Genomic DNA, 26237 nt, shown 5'->3' on the forward strand with positions numbered 1-26237 from the left:
TTGCAATTAAATATTATTTGAATCTACATTGAAATAAAAGTGGACATCTGTAGGATACTTCCTTTCTTTCAACACTGGTCAGTGTCAGAATTGAATTAGAATAGAAGCTGTGTCTGTTGGAGCCACCCCCAGTTCCCCCCCCCCCCCCCTCCCCCATTTAGCCACTGCCATTATGTTTACACTCGCCTTTACAATTCCAGGTATACTCGTCTTCAAAATGGACCTGACTAGGAATGATGATGGTGACTTCCCTCCTCAGAAAAAAGCTCGGTTGGATTCGAAAGTTGGTGCAGGCGGTCATTAGCGATATTTCGGTCGTAAACGCAAGAAGTCCAAGAAATCCACTGACAAATCAGGAAAACGTATATTCAATGTCGGCGACACGTGTTTGTTCAGATTGGACTCAAACGTTTATCTTGGAACCGTTCTTAGTCAAGTTGATGAACATCATTTCCAAATTGAGGACTATACAGGAACAGTGCGCACCTTCATTTGTCTGTCACTTTGATTAAAAGAAAGTTAAAGTTGAAACTTTAAGTCTAACGATTTTTGAGAAATATTATCATTATATCCACCATAATTGAGTTGTAACCACAGTACATGTACGTCTGTTACATTTCATAGTGAAGCTCCAACCTGTAACATGCAAAATTGCAAGAAATCCACACAAAAACACTTTTGGACGGTTTTTCACAAACAACGCGGAATTTAACAATTTCCCTCTTTTTGGGAGAAATATCCTCAAAAATTCATTTTTCAATATTTTTATAAAATTATTTTGAGAAAACATGGAGGAGAAGGGTGGCAATGACTCTTGTTTAGGTTTTTTGCAAGAAAGCTTGAAATAAATGGCCCAGTGAGCTTTATTCCGAAAACAACCACCTGATTTCAGTTTTCAGAATATGCTAATTAGGCTGTATGACCTAATTTGCATATTTGCATAAGTTAATTTTTTGGTAAAAATAAAGTTTAGGTAGTTGTCCATAACAACTAAGTAGTTGTTTCTTTCTTTCTCGATCTGACATAGTGCAGCAGCCCTTTGAAAAAAACCTCTAAAATTGATCAAATCTGGCTCAGTACAGAGCATGCACATAGTGCCAGTAGCGAAAGGGTTAAGAACCTTTGCTGGGTGTAGTGTAGAGAGTTTCAATTTTCGTGGACAAGTTACCATGTTTATGATGATTTGACTAAGTCACAACCAGAATACAGGGATAAGTTCACATTGATCAGTTCTGTATGGCGTTCACCAAATGCAGTACTGAATACGTGTGCGTTTGAAGACAGGCATAATACCACTTAAAATAAGTTATAATAATAATATAATAATATAAGAGGATTTATATAGCGCTCGATTATGCAAGGCATATTCTCGAGCGCTTTAGAAAGCAAAGCACCCCCTTAAAAGATGACGCTTAAGGAGTGATTTGAACTGGCCGATGTTTCCTTCCAACCTAATACTCCTGGGGAGATTGTCCCAAAGCTTGGGGGCAGCGAAGCAAAAAGCCCGGTCCCCAAAAGTTATCACAAGCAATAGCTCAGAGTAACCACACAATCTATGATGAGACAATGGTTGCCTGACGTTGACCATATCAACCAGGTACTGAGGAGCATTACCCTGGAGGGCCTTAAACGCTAGAAGTAAGACCTTGAAAATTATCCGGTACTTAATAGGAAGCCAGTGTAGATGCACAAGTACTGGGGTGATATGGTCAAAGCGAGGCACGAGACATACAACCCTCGCAGCAGCATTCAAAACCCTCTGCATCTGACTACACTGCTTGTTATGTATGAAGTTCACAAAATGCCCCTCTGCACGTGCGTTTGAAGATTGTTTATACTGTACATGTATATGTTAATTGTTGATAGCATTTCAATATGCAGGTGTACTGTCCCTTTAATAACAAACCAGTTCCTATCTCTCTCATACTAGCATTTTTCGATATAACTTACAAATCTTAATTGTTTCAACCAGAATACAGGGATGCTATTTCTTTAGTAAGTTCTGTTTGAAGTTCACCACGAGTTCGGCTCCACGAGTGAGTTTGAAGACGGTATGATACTGTATGTGTTATTGCTGACAGAATTTCATTGGGCAGGTGTGCTCTCACTTAAATGAGAAACCAGTTCCTGTCCCTTTTAGACTAGCATTCTTAGACAAGACTTTATAATTACACCATGGATGTTTCAACTCGCTTATGGATTCACACCAGCCTTTCAGTCCATTGAGCCCAACCAGTCAATGCTCAAAGGCTGTGTATAGCCCAGGCCTTCGGCATGTGCAGGTCTGGGTGAGTTGGGATGAGGGGGGGTGGCTATACCTTTACCGTAGGTATCGATCAGCCGTTATCAAAGTACTCCGACCGTTTGACCAGAGAATTATCCTGAATGTATCAAGCCCTAACTTTAAAATTTTGATTGCCTTATTATCGACTAGGTGCCCTGCATAGACATCTTAAAACCTGTGGCAAATGTGTCCATCCTATGGCAATTGCGGAAGTTTACTGGTTTTATTAAGAAAGAACCAACAGCATTTTTTCAGTTGTCAGGCTGGTTAAATAAAACATTCTCTGTTCAAATAGTGTTGATCACAATATGAACAGAAGTGATTTAAGATTCAAGAGGCGCAATATTCAATCAAGGCCCTTTTCTAACTTTATTCTCGCCTCGTCATGCTTCCTGGTTCTTTCCACGCAATCGATATTGCTCTCCGCAGCCGCAGGGAGTTGAGGCATTGATTTGTCTTCGTCGGATAATGGTAGACCCTGTTACAAGGGATATTTCATAACACCTAGTTTGTATCTAAACATTGAAAAGTTCCAAAAATAAAGCATTAAAAGAATATTTAATGAATACTTTTGATTTTCAATTGGTTATATTATCCCAAGCCTGTTCTGTTTTCTTTATTTCGATAAATACTTCTCATTTGGCAACACTAATGTTCTTGGTATGGACATTCCACTTTCAAAGCAATGTGCGGGGGATGCTTGCATCCCTCAATATTGTATATATAACCTGCTGGTAATGCAAGGTATTTAATGAATAGACTTGGGAGATACCTGTTTATTCAAATTGTGATTAATGTCCTAATTTCATGTTTGGATCACTTATTTGGCTTGTTTATCTTGAAACATTTCAATGTTTAGGTATAAGAGGTGGGACATTGATCATTATATATATTTGTTTATTTCGTACAATGATTGGTCTAGTCTAATGTGTGGTGATAAAAAACCCTTAAAACACAGATTAGTGGAATTTTAGCATGCCGACTGCAATACCCGGGCTGCAGCATAAAGCTATTCCCTTGCGCAGCCTTCTGTCAATCAATGTTATTGGTATGAATTTACTCAAAACTATTAAACACAATAATAGTTCCGTACTCCAGTATATAAATATACACACACATGTAGATAATAGAGCCTTTATAATTAAATAATGTCATACTTTTATAATGTACACTACATATTTATAATATTTATCTTACCAATTTATTACCTAGATATTAGTAATTAATTGGTAATATATAACTAATTTGATTACAATTTGATTAGTAAGATTCAGGTCCTTGGCACTTCCATCCTTCAGGTCTGATCACAAGCCAGTCAAATTGTCTTGGCAGCTTGGTCATGAATCAAAATCCTCAAATCGTTGGTGTCTAAATCAATCCATTCTTACAGAAAGACAATAACATAGATGAAATTAAATCATTTTGGTCCGACTGGAAGAACAGTCGTGGGAAATAAGGCAATAGAGGAAAGGAAATAGAGTGTTCTGGGACATGCTGGGCAGTGACATGTGTGAGGTCTTTTGCTGCTTGGTTTAAAATAATTAACTCCCGAAGTCTTGTACAAGATCTGTCATTACCCTCTTTCCCAATCACGATAGGCTTCTCAAGTGTCTATCAGCGCTAGGGTACAGCAAGAAGTTTATATCGTTCGTCAAACTTAGCTTTAGCCATCCTGAGTGTCTTCTCAAACTGAATGGGGGGACCTCACCTGTCCTTTCAAATTAGGAAGGGCTATTCGTCAGGGTTGCCCTCTTGCAGGTTCACTCTACGCAATATGTATAAAGCCGCTTCTTCATTATATAAGGGTTAATCCAAATGTATATGGTTTTTCCATTGTCGGGAAAAGCTTTCAAAGCTGTCTGGCTACGCTGATGATATTGATGCTTTCATAGCCAGAAATTCTGAGTTCAAAACCATGTCACGTTGCCTTGATGTCAATGAGCTTGCTTCATCCGCAACAATCAATGGTAAAAACAAAGGGTATGTGGTGTGGGGCCTGGAAGGATAGATTGGACACGCCACTCAATCTCTCATGGACTAGTAATGGGTTAAAATTACTTGGTATCCAACTTGGGAATAGTGCGACCTTTGAAGACCAGAACTGGGAGAATACCTTACAATCTGTCACGTGCATAATTAGTCAATGGAAACCCATCTTCCCGTTCCCTTCTCTGAAGAACAGATTCCTAGTCATCAATTGCTTGGCAGCTTCAAGGCTGTGGCCCAAGGCTGTGGCCCAAGTTTCATATTTTATCACCTCTCAAGAAACTCGTATCTGACATTCAGGCTATTTTCACCAACTCATTTTGGCATGGTAAGCGTCACTGGGTCACTGGGTCTCTGCACACGGATGATGGTGGCCTCGGCCTGGTTGGTGCAGCATCCAAAATTGTGTCGTTCCGACTAGCTTTCTGCAAACACATGTTTTTCGGGGAGGCGGACCATCCTGCTTTTCGAATGTGCATATATATTTCCAGAAACTACCGATGGAGTTTTGCCCTCCATCCCAATACCAGAAATCCCCGACCTCGAACTTGCGCATGCGCACTAATTACCATCTCGGCCGATCAACGCAGTAGTGCGCTTAGCTTAGGGCAATCTCCAAAAGCTGAGTTAATCAGGCGGTGGGGAGCATTACGCACTTTGCCGATAGCCCATTGGTTTCCTCTAATGTCTAGCTAATACTGTGCAAAATTTCAGTGAATTTAGTCAAAAAAATCCTTTGTCCACCTTTGTACCGCCGCTTTGCATGCATTGATGAAGTTCAAACAGGGAAAATCAGGAAAATAAGCCTTTGAGGCGTTTTTACGGCTCAAAAACTGGCATTTCTAGAGATAATATTTTAGTTGCCGATAGATCCGCGAGAGGGCAATACCATCTAGAGTCATAATAACACTGCTTCTGGTGTTTTGGAACATTTTTTTCTTTGTCCACTTGCATGCCGAAATTGGAGGTTTTAATGATGTGACAGCAAAAAATTGAATTGGTCATTGCGAGGGGGTCACTAGGGAGCTTGGGGGGTTGATCTATGCAATATACCTAGTTTTAAATCGTGCTTGTTTCATGCTAATGTGAAACACCATCATTCTGATACTACTGAGATTTAAATTTTTCACTCTAGATTTTAAATGAAGTTTGAAAATTCATTTTTCACTTGATGATCATGCTAATCATGACTGCATGAGTCCAGTTTCCCTGCACCCAAAGTTTATTACTGATGGTAGCTTTCCTATATCTAATTGTCTAATGTAAAAAAGTTGGGCATTTTGTGGGGGGTGTACTGTGGTCTTGGCCTCTCCTACTTTGGGGGTGGGGGTGGGGTGGGGGTGGGGTGGGGTGGAGGTTGGTCTTGTTGGCATCCAGGTTTGAGATATCATAAAACTCTTGACTGGTGTTATTATGGACTACTCGTTTTTCTCTCTTGTAATTCGGCAATTTTATATCAGATAACAAAGCGTAATTCAAACGGATACCGCATCTCGTTGAGGCTGCCATTGTGATTGATTGCTGCGAGCTGATTCGTCAATGGCGGCACGTGACTGATTACACTGGCGGCCTCTATCGGACGGCGTTGGTCGGGTTTTTCTGGTGTTGCACCAAACTGTATCACTACATGAGGGATGGCATCACTTCCCAAGCAACTTTCACCATCCTCAGCACTGTTGACACAAGGTATCAAATTCTCTCTGAACCAGTCTTTTTCAACCCCCTCAGTGTCCTTGATCCATTCGATTCAGAAAAGTGATTTCGGTTTCAGGACCTGGCCACCAAGAAATTCTACAAAATTTTTTGTAGGGCCCACTACTCCAAAACACATTGTCTGACTGTCATTTCTGCTCTTCTTACGATGATCCAAAGCACAGTGCCCCTCCTAATCTTTGCGCACTTGTGATTCGACTCGCTAGTGGTCTTGACACAGACTATGTATTTAGTCTAGACGATTACGTATTTCTATGGTCACCAAATACAACTGTCAAGAAGCAGCTAAATCTCATCTTTGTTTTGTCCAAAGCCCTTTCGAATAAGAGCTTTGGCTCCGGCCCCACTGACTCCCAGTTACTATTCAAATCATATCTCAGAAAGATCATCCAAACTGACTTCGAGTGCTGCTGTCTCAAAAATAATTTAAACATGTTTCTAATATTTTGGTGCCACACCGATGCCTTCTGCGCCATCGATGGAGAAGACAATCTTGTCTTTAGCCATAATATAGTTTCAAACTAGTGAACTAGTCTTCCACTTTGAAGCAAGGTAGGCCCAGCTTCCAGCCAGGAAGAGCGACACCATTGTATCTCTCATTTTTCCTACATACATTAAAAGATTTGCCTTTCATCGTAAGATGCATTAATCATTACTTAGTATTAAGCCAACCGCTGGTGACCTAGCATCGTTACTGGGTTGGTGTCATTCTCATTTTCACTTTCTCTTAGAGTTGCTTAGCTCCTCAATAATTTTCTCCCTAATCTATGTTGCAATTCTATCAGTACTCACTTATATAATGCATCATCTCGCTTTCTATTTTTCAGGAAAGAAGACGGTCTCTCGGGGAGCTGGTCTTTAAACCGGCTGTGGCCCCAATTGAATCCATCCTAACCATAACAATAACATTTTCAGGTCCCACAGTTCTTTCACATTTTGCATTTTTTCATTGGTCGCTTCTTGTCACTGCCCTGATATGATCAGATCTCCCCGATCGATACTCTTTCATTTTCTGAAGCCTGCAGCACACTAGCCGCCAACTTTGCGCACTTGTGATTTGACTCGCTAGTGGTCTTGACACAGACTATGTATTTAGTCTAGAAGATTACGTATTTCTATTGTCACCAAATAAAACTGTCAAGAAGCAGCTAAATCTCATCTTTGTTTTGTCCCAATAAGCAACCTACAAAGCCCTTTCGAATAAGAGCTTTGGCTCCGGCCCCACTGACTCCCAGTTACTATTCAAATTATATCTCAGAAAGATCATCCAAACTGACTTCGAGTGCTACTGTCTCACAAATGATTTAAACGTGTTTCTAATATTTTGACGCCAAAGTTGGTGGCAAGTCGATCCTGGTCAGAGCACACCTGCCCAGAATCGGTATCCAGTAGCGTCTTTTCCGCCACTTTAGGCTGCAATTTTGAAATCATGTGACATCAAGACGCAAGCTGATTGGCGATAGCCTCGCTGCTGAAGCCAATTCAGGTGGCCATCCGTAGCACACCTGGCTTCTTCTTGCGTTCAAACGTGGCGACACGCCTCAAAAATCGGGCTTATCAGCATAAACCCATATAAAACCGGAAGTGATTAGTAGTACAAACTAACCAAATTGTTCTTTCACCTTGAACAATCCTGATCAATATCATACTGAGTACAATTACTCTCATTTTTTGCTACTTCCGAGGTGCAATAAATCCCAGTTTCAATGGCATGCTCATGTGTCAGCAACCCTACTTCGTGTGATGCATTGCTAGATACCATATTTGGCAGTATGCGATCACCTACTGTGGGATTACTGCTCGATTGAGTGGCATTGTCATACCCAAATGTACATCCACTGTCATTGTTTAGAGCTGCCAATTTTGTTTTCTTCTCATAATCATGGTTATCAACAGGATCAACAGTGCTCATCTTTCCCCCTTTAAATTGAGCGCTCCTTAATTTAACAGACTATTGTTGGAGTTGTTAATTCTCAGCTCTTGACACTCCCTACTAATATGCCCTTGACCCCCCGATTGTAGCAGGTCACACGCCGTTGAGGCCTCGAGGCCCTCCTGACCCTATGGTCTCTGTCATCTTCGTCCGGCAAGTCATGCTTCCATGACCAACACGCCCACAGATTATGACCCCTCTGTGGTTCTGCCATTTCGGTAATAAGCTGGTCTATCACCCCTCTGAACATTATAACTTGGGCCTGGTTATGGCCCCCACTGATCTGAGCCAGCAGGGCCTGGTTTTGCACAATGGTTATACTGGCCCTTCGCCTGATTATTTTTAAATGACTCTGGGTGCTGGAGCTTTTGCTATTGAACTTGTGCAAGAGCGACCACGCCACTACACAGTTGTTCGATGTTATCCCCAAACTGGTGTTGTCATGACCCATAACAACAGCATTTACCGAAGCAGTGGCTGCTGGTTCTGGTTCTTCGGGTTACGATGAATCACCTGACCGTTCAGCCTGAATAGTGCTATCTAAACTCACTACGTTTTGTGACATCACAAAATTCTTTAGGGAGGGACGCAGGCCCTGAATAAGGAAGACAAAACGGTCCTCTGGTTCCTTTTTCTGCTCTTTTCTATTAAAAAGGGTTTGTACATTCACCAACTCGAAATTGTTGGGGTTGAACTTAACCTTCATGCGCTCCTTCAACTGTTTGAATAGAAAAATCCGAGTCTAAGAAATTTGACAGTGCCGTACACTTTTCTTGGTCCCCCAAAGGTGAATACAATACAATACAATACAATACAATACAATACAACACAATACAATACAACACAACACAACACAATACAATACAATACAATACAATACAATACAATACAATACAACACAACACAATACAATACAATACAATAATATATTCGTATAGCACCTTTCCAGGTTGCCCTGCCCAAAGCACTGTTCTCCATGACTTAAGAAGGGTTTTAAAGTGATTAATTGAGTTTGCTGCCTTGATGTTGCTTGGCAGCTTGTTCCAGAGTGTAGGGCCAGCAGTTGTAAAAGCCCGATCTCCATATTTGGTTTTTAATCTGCGAGGGACAAGGCGCTCGGAGCAGGACAACCTGGTAAGGCGCACACTGGTCCCCACCCTTAACAGTGACTGGAGGTACTTTGGAGACATACCTCTCAAGGATTTAAAACAAAGTAAAAGGATTTTGAATTTGATCCTGCATGCAACGGGTAACCAATGGAGATCCTTGAGGACGAGGGTAATGTGGTCACGTTTGCGTTTGCGACAGATAATTCTTGCAGCAGTGTTCTGGATGCGCTGAAGGGGAGCAATTGTCTTTGCTGGTAATCCATAAAGAATACCATTGTTCCCATCCAAGCGGGATGTGACAAAGGCATGAACTAACTGCTCCGTACTAGTCTTGTCCAGGTACTTTCGGATTCTACCTATCTTATAGAGACTGAAATTTGCGGCCTGGCAAAGTTTCTTCACATGAGGCTGCATCGTCATATTCCTGTCAAACAAGACTCCAAGGTCACGGATTGAGTCTGAACTGGTGATTGTAACACCATCGACTGTAATATCGGGAGCAGTGCCAGATTTACGGGAGGGGACTATATTGATGAAGTCGGTCTTTGGGGCATTAAGAGATAGCTTATTTACAAGCAGCCATTCCTTGACTTCACCAATACAATTCTCAGTCTGCGCCACTGCTCCCTGACCAAGGTGACAATCACCACACTTGAAGGAACCTGACAGCTGGTTCTCATCCGCAAATAACTGAAATGGAACCCGATGAACAAGCATGATATTGCCCAATGGCAATGTGTAGATTATGAACAGAATGGGTCCCAAGACCGAACCTTGGGGGACACCACACTCCAAGGCAACACTTTCAGAATAAGTATTGTTCAAGTGAACTGAGAAACTTCGTGAAACGCGACATATGCTTCAAAATGCCTGATAAAATTATCTAGGTCTTCTGTTGTTTTGCCTGAATATGTTTCTTGCTTATTTACAGCCTGGTTACTTTATTTTGGCCTGGTCGGCCCCGTTGCATTTGACCTAATTCCCTTATTACATTTGCTAGTTCTCAGAACCGGGATTGTGGTTGATCACTATATGACTTCTATGGCCTTGCAAGGCAGAGAGAGGCAAAAGGATATCCGGGTCACACACCACTCGAAGGCTAGTCATTATTGTGGCCCTGAGGGAACTATCACTATAATGACTACTACTCCTGAAAAAGTAAAGTCCACTAGATAGATTTGGGTTAATGAGATGTTCTCTATATTTGTGATATTTGTGATGTCTATTGCTCAGGGCCAAGCCAACTCTCTTTTTCTACTCAAACCATTTTCCAAAAAACCAACACCCTAGTAACTATTGATGTCATCTCGTCCGTTCCCACTTAACCAATCGGGACTTGGCTCTGACCAAACATTGCGTTGACCCGAGCCAATTTCAGCACAACTAGAACGTAAACAATTCTTCACTCAGCAGAACATAGCCACTACAAATGCTCCGTTTTAAAGAAAACGCCAGCTTCAAATTCACTGATTTCTATGAAACTATTTAGATATAATGTCAAAGAAAACATTGATATGAAAAATTGATATGTTTCGTCTTTACTTTTGGCCAGTATTGAGAAGTATAGTGATGATACTGATTTGAGAATTATTTTCGAAATGCGTTTTTCTACTCCACATCATCACATATTTTTGTGGGTAGCAGCTTAGTATGTTGTCGATGCTGAATGGACCATCTAAGGGTATCATATGGTTCCATTGGTTGTCATCTAATGGGATATTCACATCTTATCAATTTTGACTGACTACAACAAGTTTTATAGCAGGTTTAATTTTGCGTTCGAGGAAAAAAAAGAAAGGAGTTTGAAAAATTGCAAAAAGGTTTAGAAATTACATTTTTGTTCTATTGAAATTATTGAATTTAACGTCACTGTTATCTAATGGGATATTTGATAGTTTAGTGATTATCAAGCCCAGTTTCTTGGTTTTTAAGATTAGAAAACGGTTCATTTTCCCATCAACGTGCTTGTTTTGGCGAAGTGGTGTGAGGTATAGGATTCAAATACTGTTGAACAGGCCATTTGGCTTAAACCTTACATACATTTATGATGTGTATATTTCAAATAATCTCATAAGATACAACAGTATATGTGCCTGTCACAAGTTTGCCATTGAATACAACCTAATTATTGATTTTTTATAACTAAGTGCAAACCTATGAGTGAGTGCATGCAGCTTAATTGCGGTTTGAATATTACCTTTTTACCAATTAGCAGCTAATCAAAATTTACCTACACATCTGCCGAAATTGTTAGATCGTTCCACTCAATAGTAAGTAAACAATTCATGTTGTATGCATTTGTAATCCGATAAATCATACCCCATGTGAAGAAGATATTTTTTCGTTGAATTTTTGGTCGTTCTATTATTGTTTTGCACCTTGTATATTGTCTTGCATCAGTTTGTAGCTGAATTAAAATGTGCTTCCTCATGGCTTACAGTAAATTTCCCGAGAGAGCAGTGGGATCAAAGGAAACTTGCCGTGACCCTACTCTTTATTTGAAAGACCCTGATGTGTCATAGGTGAATCCCAACCTTAAATCTTGCTGGAAGTGTATAATTCTGTAGAAATGATTGTGTGTGACCAACCCCATAACCTTGTTCTGTATTGCAGTGGAACAGGGTCAGAAGTCACCACAAATAGGAATTATCCAGGGCTGATATTCAACCAGAAAAATACTTTTTAGGTATTTTAAGGTCTTTTGGAACCAGTGTAAGATATCAAAATGAAAATACAGAAGGCAGTCTTATTTTTTCTGTGCTACAACACCATTGCTTTTTTCAAGAAATAAAAAAGGTTTTTTTTAACCTTTTGTAAATTTATGATTACATAATGAAGACAATAATGCACTTGATATTATAGACAACAACAACTTATGCAAGTCACATTGAAAACAGTTGAATTGTTTCGGAGATCCGTATCATAAGTTGTAGGTGTTGATATTTATATGAGCTAGACTGTACAGTTTCGAAATTTGTAGCGTGATTCTGGCAGAGATTCAGTCCGAAAGTCAAAAATCTGTACTGAAATAATTCTGCTTTGGCATACAATAATCAACCAACCTGGGAACAGCCCTGGCCCAGCCATGGGTGCCAGGTGTATTTCGATTGTTTGCCAGCCTTGGCCCAGCCAAGAAAATTCTGCCAATAACAGACCTGAAACCAGGCTGGCAAGCATTCGCAAGGACTGGCAATCACTTGTTGTGCCTTGGCATGCCAGGCCTGGACCACACCTTGACACAATGCTAATCCAGCTCTGGGACAGGTGACTTGTGCTAGCTGGGATAATTCCCCTGATTTCAGTCAGGGAAAAAAATAGATGTAGATGAGTCTGGTTAAATGAGAATGACCCTGTGCACTTTCCATTTCCTGTGAAAATGTCATTCTATTAGTTTATACCTACCCAGGTCAGACTACCTAGGCCACATGCTGAGCTGCGACACCCAGGCGACGAAGCTCTGGAGAGACGAGAGTCATTGAGTAGGCAAGCCGGATGGTGACCATTTACCACCTGGCAGCAGCTATCTCCCTGGTGAACTCCTCCCGATAAGACACAAAGAGGCGCTTCCTGCTGAGGCAAACGGCAGGCTCCTTGGTCTTATCAAAATACAACTAAATCATGGAGCTCGAACTGTCTTGGTGCCATGGCCAGAGCAACCAGAAAGACGGTCTTAAAGGTCAGATGTTTAAAATCTGCCTGGTGCATAAGCTCGAATTGGAACTCCATGAGAGCCCTTAGCAACACTGAGAGATCCCATTTAGAGGTACGTTGAAGACATATTGCGAAGCAAAGATGAGACAGTATCATCCCAAGACGGTGGCCAGGAATCGGTCAACTTTAAAGTGACTGAAATGGGAGAGCGATAGCCCTCACTCCTTGAACCGAAACCTTCCAGACTAGGAATAAGAAATTCAAGAAGTCGAGGAATTTGGGAAGAGAGGGAGCAACTGGAGGAACTCTGTGCTCCCTACTAAACCATTCCAGAAAGACATCCCACTTGCTGTCGTGTGAAGCAAGGGCAGATATCTCTGAGACTGAGCTACTTTACGGAAAAGGTCCTCCGAAAAGCCTCTCTCACTGAGGAAATACATGATAGCCTCAAGGTCTAAAGCATGTAGAAAGAAGGGTCTTGATTACAGACCCGACCGATTGGGTAATACATAAGACGATCCCACCCCGGCAGACAGCGGGGGTTGTCTGTCAGGAGCTCTAGCAAGATCGGGAACCAGATCTGGTTCGGCCAGCACAGGGCTATCAGAGAAACTCTGACCAGAGAACTTGCCACCTCGTTCTGTACCAGCAGCAACAGAGGGGTTGGCGGGATTGCATCAGCACTGAGGCCTTCCCTGGAGGCTGACAGGCTGTCCACTCCCAAGGCCTCATCGTCTGGGAGAGGCGAATAGTACTGGGGGAATCTCTTGTTCAACAGGGTCACAAACAAATCCACGACCGGGGCATCCCACATCCCTGCCAGACGGGACATCCCCTAACGGAGAAAGGTCCACCCTGTCTGGACCAGGCAATCCGCCCTGGAGAGGGCATCGGCTAGGATGTTCCTTTTGCTTGGGATGTGACGGGCAGGAGCTGAATGTCCAAGTGGCAACAAAGCTGCAGGAGCTCCCAAGTGAGGCGACACAAAGTGTTGGAACTAATCCTCCCTTGTCTCCGAATATATGCGGCCACCATCTAATCGTCACAGAAGAGAGAAACCCTGTGGCCTCTCAACTGAAACGTGTAGGCACTCACGGTCAGGATGACAGCCTGCGTCTCGAGAATATTGATCGAGAGACGCGAATTCTCGGCTAACTACGTGCCCTTGGTGGTCAGGTCCACTTCATGGTCAGGTCCCCTTCATACAGATGGGCACCCCAGCCATAGAGGGAGGCGTCCATGAACAGGGACATCTGAGAGGAAGGTACCTGGTCCACCGACAAATTGAGCAGTCCCAGCAGAGACAGGAACTGTCGGGCTGAGATGCTGTCTCGACAGCCAAAAAAATCCCGATCAGGGAATGGAAGGCACTGGAGGAAGGACTAGAGCATTACTTATGATTGCCCCTGCGGCTCCCTCTTAGCTTTGAAGGGTGCTTGGGCTGCCCGCCTCCCCTGCCCCTTCCTGAGGAGCGGTGGCGCTTATTGGAGCAGTGGGCGGGAGCCTCAGGCGCTGCCTGCCCTTTGGAACGAAAGGAAGAGGAGCCCTGCAAGGACAAGGACCCACGAAGGGCCATGGAGCCTCAGAGGTGTCGGGCCTTCGCCTGACAATACCTACCCGCGGCCAAAGAAGAGGACCGCGGGCGGGGGGCAGCCTTCGGAGACGGGGACAACTCCGTAAGGCAGTCCGACTGCATTTGGACACCTAAGGTGTTGAAAATGGAGTCGTGAAATAAAAAAGGACACTAAAAGGAGTTGTCCTTAATGTCCCTGCAGAAACTGGGCACGGGCTATGCTCAGACTCTCAATGAGCAGGTCCTGGCGCTTTACCACAGCGTTGACTGCCTGCTTAGCAGCCAGATCACCGGCGTGCTGCAGTGACTGCTGGAGGGACGAAAAGATCCAAGGGAACCCGACCGAGAGCGGGGTTGACCGATGGAGAGGACATGTCTCTAGAGGCACATACTGCCTAACTAGAGCATGCATGCAAAGTCAAGTCGAGAATGAGATTCCAAAAGGGGGCGTTCCCAGCCTGAGGGACAGGGTCAGGAGAGGGCGAAACCTCTCCAGAGCCCCGGGGACCTCGCCACTGAATTGCGTTGGGTCCCGCGGAGGAGGAGGGAGAGTAAAGGACTTCCCCTTACCAGGGTGTCTAGGCCCTCTCCGCGCTGACTACTTCAACTTCTTACCAGATTTACCAGTAGAAGATGAAGTCGACCCGGGGACGGCAGGGTCTGACTTGTCCCGGGGAAGAGCCGGGGTAGGCTATGAATCCTCAACACACAGGGCTGTCACAAACCCAGAAGGGCAGGAGGCCCAGGAGAAAGGGTGGAAAACACAAATAAAGCAACAAAGATGACAACAATGAATGGATGGACGCTATCCTAAATGTATTTTATACGGCCACAGTGCCAACGCAGTAAAAGTGAACGGGTCAGGTGATCAAAAGCTTGTGATGAAGATGGAAACTTTTGTGAAAGAGTCGGGAAAAAACAGCTCAAAAAAGACGACCGGGGAAAATGACGAAAAATGAATGGTCTTCTTCCCACAGGTGTCCAAGGGAGGGCCTTCTGCAACTTGAAACTAGTGCAAGATACAGAATAACGAAGAGAAAGTTGGCTCAATTTGCAACAATGTGCCGAGGAAAAAGTACTGATTAATAGCGGCCATTACGAGGCAGAGGCTGCATTGGGGCACCGCCTAGGTGTAGCTACGTGAACTAGCTGATTATTTTTCTATTATAAATAGTTTAATTTATCCTTGGGTGTGTCCAATAAGAGTACACATGCAGAAGTCTGACCTGGGGAGAGTATGAACGACATAAAATGCCTTCCCACTATGTATTCAACAGTTCTTACCCACTGCATACAGATATCCATTCAAGACTGCTACACCTGCTCCAGCTCTTCTCTTGTTCATAGTGGCCAGCACTGTCCATTTGTTTAGATGGGGGTCATATCTCTCACAGGTATCCAATGACGTGACTCCACCATTACCACCGACAGCATATAGATGGCCCTGAAAATAAGAAACAGACTACCCTAAAAACCAGTTGGGAAATGAAAAGGCCAGGGGCCATTGTGCTCACCATTTAGATATTTTGCAGGCAATTCATGATGGTTAAGAAACATTCTATACTATATAGCCAAATGGATATTTTATGCCATCTAACCTTGTCTGCGACCTTGAAAAGTAGATCAAATCAAAAACCAATGTGACATATAATATCGTGGATAGATGACCAATAAGCGCCATTTGAGCTCTGTGACCTAGAAAGGTGGGTCAAATCAAAATCAGTATAACATGTGATGTATCCTTGCTTGGAGTACCTTAAAAAGTAGGTCCTTGAAAAGTAGGTCAAACCAAAAACACATACGACATGTGATGTATCGTTGTTTGGAGGAACTACAATGAAGATTTCATCAAAAACAAGTAATTAACTAGACTGAGAAATATGCTTACCAGCAAATTTGATGGGCCCCAGGATTGTGGAGGAAGCAGTGGTACCTGATGATGGTATCCATATGCGTAGAGGGGGAGGGGGATATGACGAGAGCAGAGGTTACTATGTCCGGAAATAGATCATCCGACAATCGAAAGTATATCATCTTTACGAAGCCTAGAGGTCCGACAACAATGGGCATGTACTAGGCCTATACTATAGTCTATAGAAATGCACTAACGTTAGAAACCCCAAAACACTACTCATTACAAGCATCAGGCGACCAAACACATAGATATAAGGACTACTAGGACTACAGGGAGTCTCATTCGCCCTAGTGAGTCGATCAGGAACCAATCTATCAATGGTCTGCCTCGGCTTCAAATGCGCATGCGTGAACCGAGTGAGCCGAGTTATAAGCCGAGTTAACTGTTTTATATGAGAATGCCAACACACATATTGAACTCGGGTTTAAGTGAGGTCATCGAATCGAACTTATGTTCCGTGTCGTCACCAGAATCGCTTAGGAGATTTTCAAACAAATCAGAAAATCGGAGCATAAAAACGCTTCGAAGTCATCGAAATGATCCGAATTTTGAAAATCGTTTTGCGATATTCCATCGATCAAGTTGAGTTTGATGGAACTGGGGTGATTGATTTTCGGTATATCCAGCAGTTTCGCTGGACTACCTCCATAAATGTTCATGGAAGAAGAATAAGAAACGAGAACCTAGTACCTTAGTAATATCAATATGGTCTCCACTGTAGTGTGGAGCCCATAAAAAGCGAGATATTGCACTTTTTACCTTTTTTAGTTTTGACCTCCTTGTGACCAAGTCGAGAACCAGATCGGACCGAAATTCGATGTCCGAGGTTATATGACATATGGAGTCATGTGTACCAAATTTCAAGTTCATAGCTTCAGCGGTTAAGAAACGTGCGATAGTTATAATCAAACAGCGATTTAGGCCATTGACCTCGGTGACCTTGAAAATTAGATCAAATCAAAAACCCATAGGATATGTGATGTATTCTTGCTAGGAGAAGATAATCTCATCGAAAACTAGTCGATAATTTTTGATTTTTCACTTTTGGCCCCCTGGTGACCAAGTTAAGATTCAGATCGGACTGAAATTTGGCGTCGGTTGTTATCTGATGTCAGGGTTAATGTGTACCAAGCTTAAAGCTGGCACTTTCTTAGCCGCCAAAGCTATGAACTTTAAACAGACCATTCAGGTCATATTCATGTAACCTCCAGCACTGAATTTCAGTCCAGCTTTAGCAATTAATAAAGGTGCCATAGTTATACTCAAACGGCAAATTTATGCCATTTGACCTCCTGCTGGGCAAAATCTGATTTTTAAGCACCTTTAAGGTTGGCTTAAAAGTGCTAAGAGCTGTATGACCAAGTCATAACAGGTTAATAGTAGAAATATTGTGTTGTAGTTGTAGTAATTTGAAGTTTGGTAAAATAGTTGGTATTTCAGTAAAAAGAGAAAACTTATAGAATTTTGAGTGTGCATGCGATATAGATCCATTCTACAGGTTGGGCAAACATGTTGAAATCATGTCCAGAACTTGTTACAATTTTAAGGAATTCAATCAACACAGATATCTTGTGAACATGACCTTAATTAATGATAACAAAACATGTGTACAATTTGAGCCATGCATCACCAAAGGGAATGCATGTAATACAAGGGCCATAATGTGAAACATGTCAGAGCCAAGGCAAGTCTTATGAAAGGAGTTCGTGTGAGATATTAGTTTAAGCAAGATTATAAGTCAACAAGTATAGAAGGTCTAAGTGAACGTAGTGTTGTTTCAGTGATTGCCATTTACCTTAAGTATCAAGCTATTGTATAACTGTGGTTCTGTTGATGTTTATTCACCAACAAACTGGATCAGGACATGTCCAGCATTGGTCTGTTGGAATTATGAGTTTGACTTTCTGTTAGTATGAGTTGTCTCTATGGTGACCTGTCAGGGAAATGGAAGGCTGTCATTGGACGTCTGGAAAGTGTGCATGTCTGCTATATATACCTGTCAGTTCAAGGTTGAGGCATTCACTACTTTGATATTGTCATATCTGACAGTTCTTGCGTTCTGGGTCTGGTCTCTAAAAGATCCACTCTAAACGTTGAATAACTGAATCAAGAAATACAGTTTAAATCTAATCAAAACTTTGTTCACTTTGTACATTAAAACCTACACTGCCTCGGATGCTTCCTGCACCTACGGCGATCCATTCACCACTCCCGCACAACGTACACGTCCCAATATTTACAAACAGAGAGACGTCACCTGCGCCTCGGCCAATCATGACGCGAGGACAACAGATGACATGACGTAACGACAAAAAATGTAAACAGTGATGCGAGACGAAGAAAGGCCGTAGATATGTTTCAGAAAAACGATGTTTAAACTATAAAGACTGGGAATTATAAAGAAATGAACACACAGGTTTGATTCTACATTGCAAGATGAATCAAACCTGAGGCTACGTTTAGAAATAGAATAAGAATGACGGTCGTAATCATCGACGGAAGACGGGGTAAAAAGGCCGAATCTCAGCGAGAATGTACAGTGAAAATATACACGCAGAAACCGCGCTACAATGAAAGCTCTGAATCATAAATACGGCGACAGAAATACATCTACAATATATCAAAACCTAACCAGAGAGTACAAATACATGCCTCCCGCAAGTTTGCATTACCGAACTTATCTTAAACTGAAGTTAGAAGAGAAAATAGAAGTGCGTCTGCACTGTTTACTTACATAAATTAGTTACCGGAAGAATCCCTTCCAAATATGGTCACACGTCGTCATGACGACGGAAACAACTGGTTTTCCCCGATCTCTGGCATTACAATATTAAACCAGACTCTTGTGTGTTGAAATTGAACTGATTCTCAACTGCTTCCTTTCACACTGACAGGTAAGTTGGGTCCATGTATTAAATCAACCATTGGGAAAGATACTTTACTTTACATGGTTGACTTATCCTTTAAGACAGGATAAGGGACACATATAAGAGTTGACATCATCTATTCAGCATTTAAACTTATCTTTGTAATTTGCTATTTCGATTCACTACTTTGATATTAAACAAGACTCTTGTGTGTTGAAATTGAACTGATTCTCAACAGCTTCCTTTCACACTGACAGAAACAATGGTGTCAGATGTCGATTTATAGTTGGCAGGATTCTGGACAGGATTGCACCCAACCAACTGAAAAGGTTCCTCTCAGTCACAGCAAAGCGTGTCCCCAGATGCTCCCTTAACCAAGGGACATGAGCATAATCGGCCACAACCCCCAGTCACCAGAAGGTGGAACCAACGGCCACGCATAATGGACCTTGGTCATAGCTGTATCTATCTCTGAGCAGAAGTTAAAGGTACATAAATAGTTCATTAAATGCAGCTTAAAGATATTGTCTTAAAGCTAACTGAAATGTCCATGAAGGTTACATTTAATTCAGTTAAAAAGTTATGTCCGCGTGTAATTATCGAAAAGGCCATTATCAGCAGCTTTACGCATCTACTTAAATTTGCTGAAATATAGTAGCATCTTGAAGCAGTGTTTAACTCTCTGGCTATCGCAGGCTTTGGGCAGTGTACCATACCCCTGACCTACAACTCAGTATAGACCGAGCGGCCTGGATCCGAACTTGGCTTTGGAAAGTTTCATTGTAAAATAGCTAGCATTACCCAAACTTAGGGACGAGGTCTGCATTGGATTGAGTGCAGTGCTGCCATCATTTTTTTCTTGTATAACTAACCAAAACTTATAAGGACTGTGGTGAAGGATGGAACTTTGGGAAAATTTGGCAGTACTGAGTACTGCGGGCCAGTAGTACGCAGTGAACGGGCCCGGTATATGCATGGTGTGGTTCTGAAAGAGTTAAAGGTGACCTAGTGTTACAGTTCGTAAAGACAGCTTAAATCTGTATTAGAGATTCGGAAACATTAGGTACGGTAGTATCCTAGTAAACAGAAAACAACAGTCCAGTCCAGTTTTAGAACCCAATTGGAGAATTTTATTTATTCAGTCAATTTTGGACTTAACTTGGAATGGTCCAGGGACCATATGCTCATCTCGGGTAATGTAAATGCATGCCCTTTGCAGTGGATATGGGGAGAAGTTCTGGTCATTGATGACCATTTTGCGATCTTAGAGGTAGTGCATCTTTCTTTCCTGGGGCAGTTTTAATCAATATTCCGTCACAAAACTAAGCTAAAAATGGTTTCCAAGATGGCCGCTTGCCAAATTAAAAGAAAAAGAGAAGCTTTGCTCAGTCAATCTGATTGCACATATAACTTCTTGTAATGAGTGTGATTACAAGGTAAAAGTTGTTACAGAGAGCAAATCTTACTAGTTGCCACGGTTCATTCAACAGCCGCAACCCAGTAGACAACCATGATACAAACCTGCCCATTAGATGCATGGTCACAGCCTAGGACAACAAGTAATTGCAGTCTGGACCTTTCTATCAATTCCTTGGAAGTGCAGGTTGTGAAAAACCAGTCCAGTCGATGCATCGTCACAACCTTGGGGCAAACAGTTAAGGCAGTATGGACCTTTACATCAAATCCTTTGAAGAACAGTCATGAAAACCTCATTCCCGCCTAGCCCATTGCTTCCAAACTTTGATTCGAGTACTAGGCCTATCAGCACTGCTATGCCGATGGTGAAGGAACTTTGGCAACGGATACAAGGCACGGCTCTACGCCAGTGCCAGGGCCTGTCAGGAGAAATATCCACAGGAGCTATCAGTCACTCCAGTTGGGTACTTTATGGGAGCTACCTAAAAACCACTCCAGAGGGGTATTTTGCAGGAGCGATGACTCCCATAGGATGACCCCACAGGAGTAATTTTGTAAATAATGTTTCAGTAATAGTTTCTTTTCATACATGCACTCATTTTGGTCTTTGTAGTTTTCTATATTGTTAATTAAATTATGATCATTTAACCCTTTTGCTGTGGCTGACGTGCCTGGCACGTCATGCCACATGCACTGCCCCGTGAGGCTGACGTGCGATATGCCAGTGATCACCGCCGGCCAGCTGCTATTTGATGTAAGAAAACCATTGAATCCTGCCTGGATCATTCCATCATCCCATTTCATTTTCACCAATGGCTGTTGATGAACCGTCTGACGATGAAGGAGTTGGAGAAGAGCTAATGGAAGCCAGTGAATATGGTTCAACAGGCGAGGAGGATGAGACGCGAGACGACCCTACTTTGGAGGATAACCCTGCTCCATTTTTTCTTTTCAACTAGCTTTGCCGACAGTTCATGTGGGTCGCCCTGACGGAGCAAATGCTGAGGCTTCAATGGAAACAGGTCCGCAAGTCGATGACGATGATGAAGACTATGTCCCCAGCCCCCGCTCAATCCATGCATCTATTAGTGATTACCAATCCAGCGCAGATGATGATACACCAGCACCAGTCCCTCCAAAGCGGCGCAAATCGGAGCCACCAATAGGTCTTTTCGATACCGACAATGAGGATGGAGATGATGAACAGGCAGTCCCAGCAAATCCCCAGCAAGCCCAGCCCAATTTGAGACGTCCGCAAAGGCCTAGCTTGCCACGTGTTCAACCTGATCTGGGTGATACCGACGGCGAGGAAACAGACAACGAGGAAGCGCCTGAACTTGGCTTGGGCTGTGGCGGGGCACAAGCACAACGTGGTCGTGGACGTGTACGCATACGAGGAGCACACGGTCATGGACGAGAATGCACTTGAGGAGCAGCACAAGCACAGCCAGTCCCTGCACCACCTGCACCTGTGCCTGTAGCCAACGCACCTTCTGTTCCAGCAGCTGTTCCGAATGCAGCTCAAGCACGCGGTCGAGGATGTGGACAGGCACGAGCACAACATGGCCGTGGACAACGACGTGCAGCAGCCCCCGCACCTCCACCGTGGGAATGGGAGAGGACCGATGAATTTCGGCCCAAAGATTTCGTCTTAACCGGGAAAGAGGAGATATTAGCACCACTGCCAAACGATCCGACACCAAGAGATTTCTTTTCCCTCTGTATAACTGATGACATTATTCATCATCTGACCATCGAGACCAACTGATACGCAGACCAGTACCTTACTGGCAATCGTGAGGCAATCAAGAATAAATCCCGCTCCAACAAATGCGTTGGTGTCTGCGTTTTCCAATATTTTAAACAAATTGGATAATGCGCAGCCAACCCGTATTATATGTAATAGTAGTGCCGCAAAGGTACAGGCACCAAAGAATTATATGGTAAACCAGAATTTCAGAATTTGGTTGGAAAGATTCAACACACTTGCAGATCTCGCGCGCGTATCGGAGTGCGAGTGTAGACAACAGTTATTGTCTAGATAAGATCACCAGGCTTACATTGCCGTAGCAAATTTACATTTGTCTGCGGAACTATCCTACGATCATTTTACGGCAGCGTTAGTCAAGCGTTTTCATAACGTAACGCGCGAATATTACAAACTGCGATTGCGTGCGCGAGTCCAGGCTTCAAATGAAACTTATGAAGCTTATGCCGACTCATTGCAGGAACTTGCGTTGAATGCGTACCCAAGCGGCGGTTTCGCATTACAACGGGAGATGGCGCTAGACCAATTTTTAGTAGGGGTGAAAGTGACTGATCAAATAAAACAACAACTGTTAATGAGTGCCCCAATTGGTCTGGTCGAAGCCATCCGGAAAACACGCCAACTTGGCGCGGCTCAAATGCGCGGGAGGGTTGGTATGCAATACCTTCCTCGCATCATAGGAAAGAGCATAAGCCTCACGTCATAGCAAATATTGATCCGGTAATAGCAGCATCCTCGGTGCCAAACCAGACATCAGAGATGACTCAAGTCCTCAATCTTCTGGAGAAGTTAGAAACCAGGATTACCAACTTGGAAAAGTCGAAGACGGCAGTTCCACTTCCAACCAGTGTTATCAAAATCAGAAGAGGAAAACCTCATCCGGTGGGCAAAAATCACATGTCTACATGCCACAATCAGTATCACCATCAAGCAATTACAACCATGAGCGGATGAGGAGCTCTTCATCAACTCTTGTTTGTGATGTTGAATCAAATCTTATAAGCGGGGACAATAGTCAAAACCGTGGGCAGATGAAGAACACTTCATCGTCCCGTGTTTGTGATGTTCAGTCACAACCTGTTACAGTTATTGATTATCAGTCGTCTATTCTGAATCAACAGCCTATACATACATCTCTTGTGAAAGCTAGCGTTATTAATGGTGACTTGAAAGATACTCCGTTATTGACACAAGATTTGACAGAGCCGGTGCAGCCAATCATAATGCAGTCTGATCCAGTGAAACCTCCTAGTGAGAAGGCCATTAACCAAGACAGGAAGAGGAGCACCTCAGCTTGCCCTGGTAAACTGTTGTCACCAGGTGGTCCACCATTACCTAGTTATCAAACAGCAGCTGCAAATAAACCTTGGAATTGTGAAATGACAGAGCTTACAGTGATGTCACAATCTACATCTACACTACAAGAACAGACAAGTTTATTGGACGCTCCTACTCCTGATGTATCAAATAGCACAGAGAAAGAAATCGGGTTGAAGTCCAAGGAAGCTACCGTAGTGGAGAAGGCAACAACAAAGCTGAATCCAGAAGCTGGAATTTTTAAGAGTAGGAGGAAACCAGATACATTGTTTGTAAGACAGGTTAAGTTCAGTGATCGTAGCCTGTTTCTTACGGGAGAAATACAGGGGGTGTCAACCTCTGTATTGCTAGATACCGGAGCTGCACGTATGTTTTGGCACAGGTGATTATAAAGAAGTTGGTCGAGCATATCACTACTTGTGACGGAAAGTATCGATTAAAGCTGTTATATTTTGGGATTTTATATCTTGGTGCTAGACGCTTTTTGCCAATTCAAAATGGCAGATTCAATGCATGCGAATAATGTACAGGCAGCCGCAGTGCTTATCCGCCTCAATAAAAGGGCACGGACTCAGTCTTGTAATAATGGGCTGTTAGGCAGCAACACGCTATTGAAATGGCGTGAGGTGGCCACCGAAACGGACAATTCTGTTTGTGGTGAGAAGAATAATGACTCTCATGCTGTGTCAGATTCAGGGTAGCATGGCCTAAACGACAGAGGAAATAATTTTACTGCTACGCAGGGCCGGGGGAAGGCCAAAGTCAAAAGGGGCAAAAAGGGTCAGGCTGGCAGCCCGACTGCAATTGATGGTGCTGGGGAAAAGGGCGATTTGTATGCTGCTGTCCTTTGTGCAATTCAAGCCTCCGAACAGAGAATTGCCAGTCGTATTGATGACCTAGAGTTGCGTCTGGAGGAACGTATTGTCAAAAGGCTAGATAATGTTATAACGAAAAAAATTGCCGATAAGATACGTGGAGTCAGGGAGGACTTGGAGGCATCAATTCTGGATGTCCGTGATGACATGGATACTATCAGGAATTCTGTCAAACCTTCTTCAAAGGACTACTCTTTGTGTGTTGTTATTCGCAATCTGACTGAAGGCGCTAACGAGTCGTCCGTGGAGCGTAAAGTGAACGCACTGATCCGAGAAGCCTTAAAACTGGACGTTGTGGTCGTGAGTGCTGAACGGAAGCATTCATACAATGCAAGGCCGGGTATTGTTCTTACCAAATTCAAGTGTGCTGATGACAAAAAACGTGTAATGCAGTCTAAGAACCTTCTGAGAGATAGTCGGCAATATTCTGCTGTGTCGATAAAGCATGACAAGCCAAAACATGAACGTATCATGGAAATGAACATTCGTACTATTGTGAATAGCATTCCTGGAGCACGTGATCATGTCAGTTTCGAAGGTGATCGGGTCGTTAAGGCCCGATGCGATGAAAGGCCCAGGTATGACCGTAGGGCACGGGACGGGGAACATAATACTGGTTGGAATACTGTAAATTCGGGTCGTCGCCGTCAAGACCTCGCGAGGCAAGCGGAAATTAATGGGCAGCGGAATACACGAAGAGTCGATCAACACTATGTGGAACAGACGAATACGAGGAATTATCGAAAGGGCTCAAATCGACACGCTTGAGAAAAAGAGACCGGTTATTATTTCTCCGAACTGTCCACCATTCAGCTGAAAGCACGTAGTGTAATAAATGTTGACAATTTTAAGAATAAGCTCGTCGATTTTCAAAGCTTGGTATTGTGTAATGACTTTGACTGTGTAGCAGTGACTGAAACGTGGCTAACGTCGAAAGTCTCGGACAGCGAGGTGCTGCCAGATACTTATTGCTTGTTCCGTAGGGATCGACCAAATGATGATCGGGGAGGGGATAGTGACATCCAGAGTGCGAGAGGGTCAGATTTGGAGGTTGATAACCTAGAATGTATTGTAGTCGAATTAAGTGGTAGTGATGGGAAGAAGCATGATGTTGTGGTGTGTTATCACCCACCTGACCGTGATGTTGTTTCAGTTCGTGAGTTTATCGGACAGTTTAGAACGATCCTAGATAGCTGCAAAAATCATTTTTATGATGTGTGTGTTTTGGGTGATTTCAACTTTCCTAGTATTGATTGGTCTATCATTGCATGCAACTCGGTAAATGACGTTGCGCAAGAGTTTTGTGATCTCTTGTTTGACTTTTCATTGTGGCAGTTTGTATATGAGCCCACGCATAGGGCAGGTAACATTCTTGATCTTGTATTGTCTAACAGACCGGAGCAAATTAGTGATTTAGAAGTTTGGCCAGACAGCTTTTGTTCGGATCACTACCCGGTTGTGTTCACGTTGGGGATGAATGTAAATAGGTCAAAGCAAAGGCCTAGGTCGGTGTTGGATTGGAAGAGTGCTAATATTATTGGATTGCGTGATTTTCTTTGTGAAGAGCTTGGTCATGGTTCAGATTTTAAAGAACGAAATGAAGGTCTCGATGTAGAACTTGTATGGCAGGACTGGCTTGGTATTGTTAATAGGGGTGTTGAATTTTTTGTTCCCAAGAAAGTGTTAACAAGCATAGCGTAAATGTCCCCCGTCGCCATATGGGCATGGGTACTCAATGACACTGTCGAAAATGTGTTACCAGAATCTCTTGTTCTTGAAATCATAGAGCACAATGCGATTTTCATGATTTTCAGAAAGCCCCCCCTATGG

General features: G+C 43.0%; 1 protein-coding gene across 6 annotated transcripts in view; it reads right to left on the reverse strand.

Annotated features, from left to right (window-relative positions):
- Nucleotides 1-26237, reverse strand: part of LOC135494137 (kelch-like protein 8) — a 322348-nt gene that overhangs the window by 99049 nt on the left and 197062 nt on the right. For 4 of the 6 annotated variants that reach the window (XR_010448352.1, XM_064781936.1, XM_064781935.1 and 1 more), the window contains exon 6: nt 15534-15693. Coding sequence is in view for 5 of the 6 variants with exons in the window: in XM_064781936.1 (XP_064638006.1) it covers nt 15534-15693 (160 nt within the window). In the remaining variant the exon portion in view is untranslated. Of the gene's footprint in view, nt 1-8610; nt 10176-15533; nt 15694-26237 lie in introns of those variants that run through there. The other 2 variants (XM_064781940.1, XM_064781937.1) reach the window with 2 other exon arrangements.

Source organism: Lineus longissimus, chromosome 9, assembly GCF_910592395.1.
Source record: "Lineus longissimus chromosome 9, tnLinLong1.2, whole genome shotgun sequence".
NCBI lineage: Eukaryota > Metazoa > Nemertea > Pilidiophora > Heteronemertea > Lineidae > Lineus > Lineus longissimus.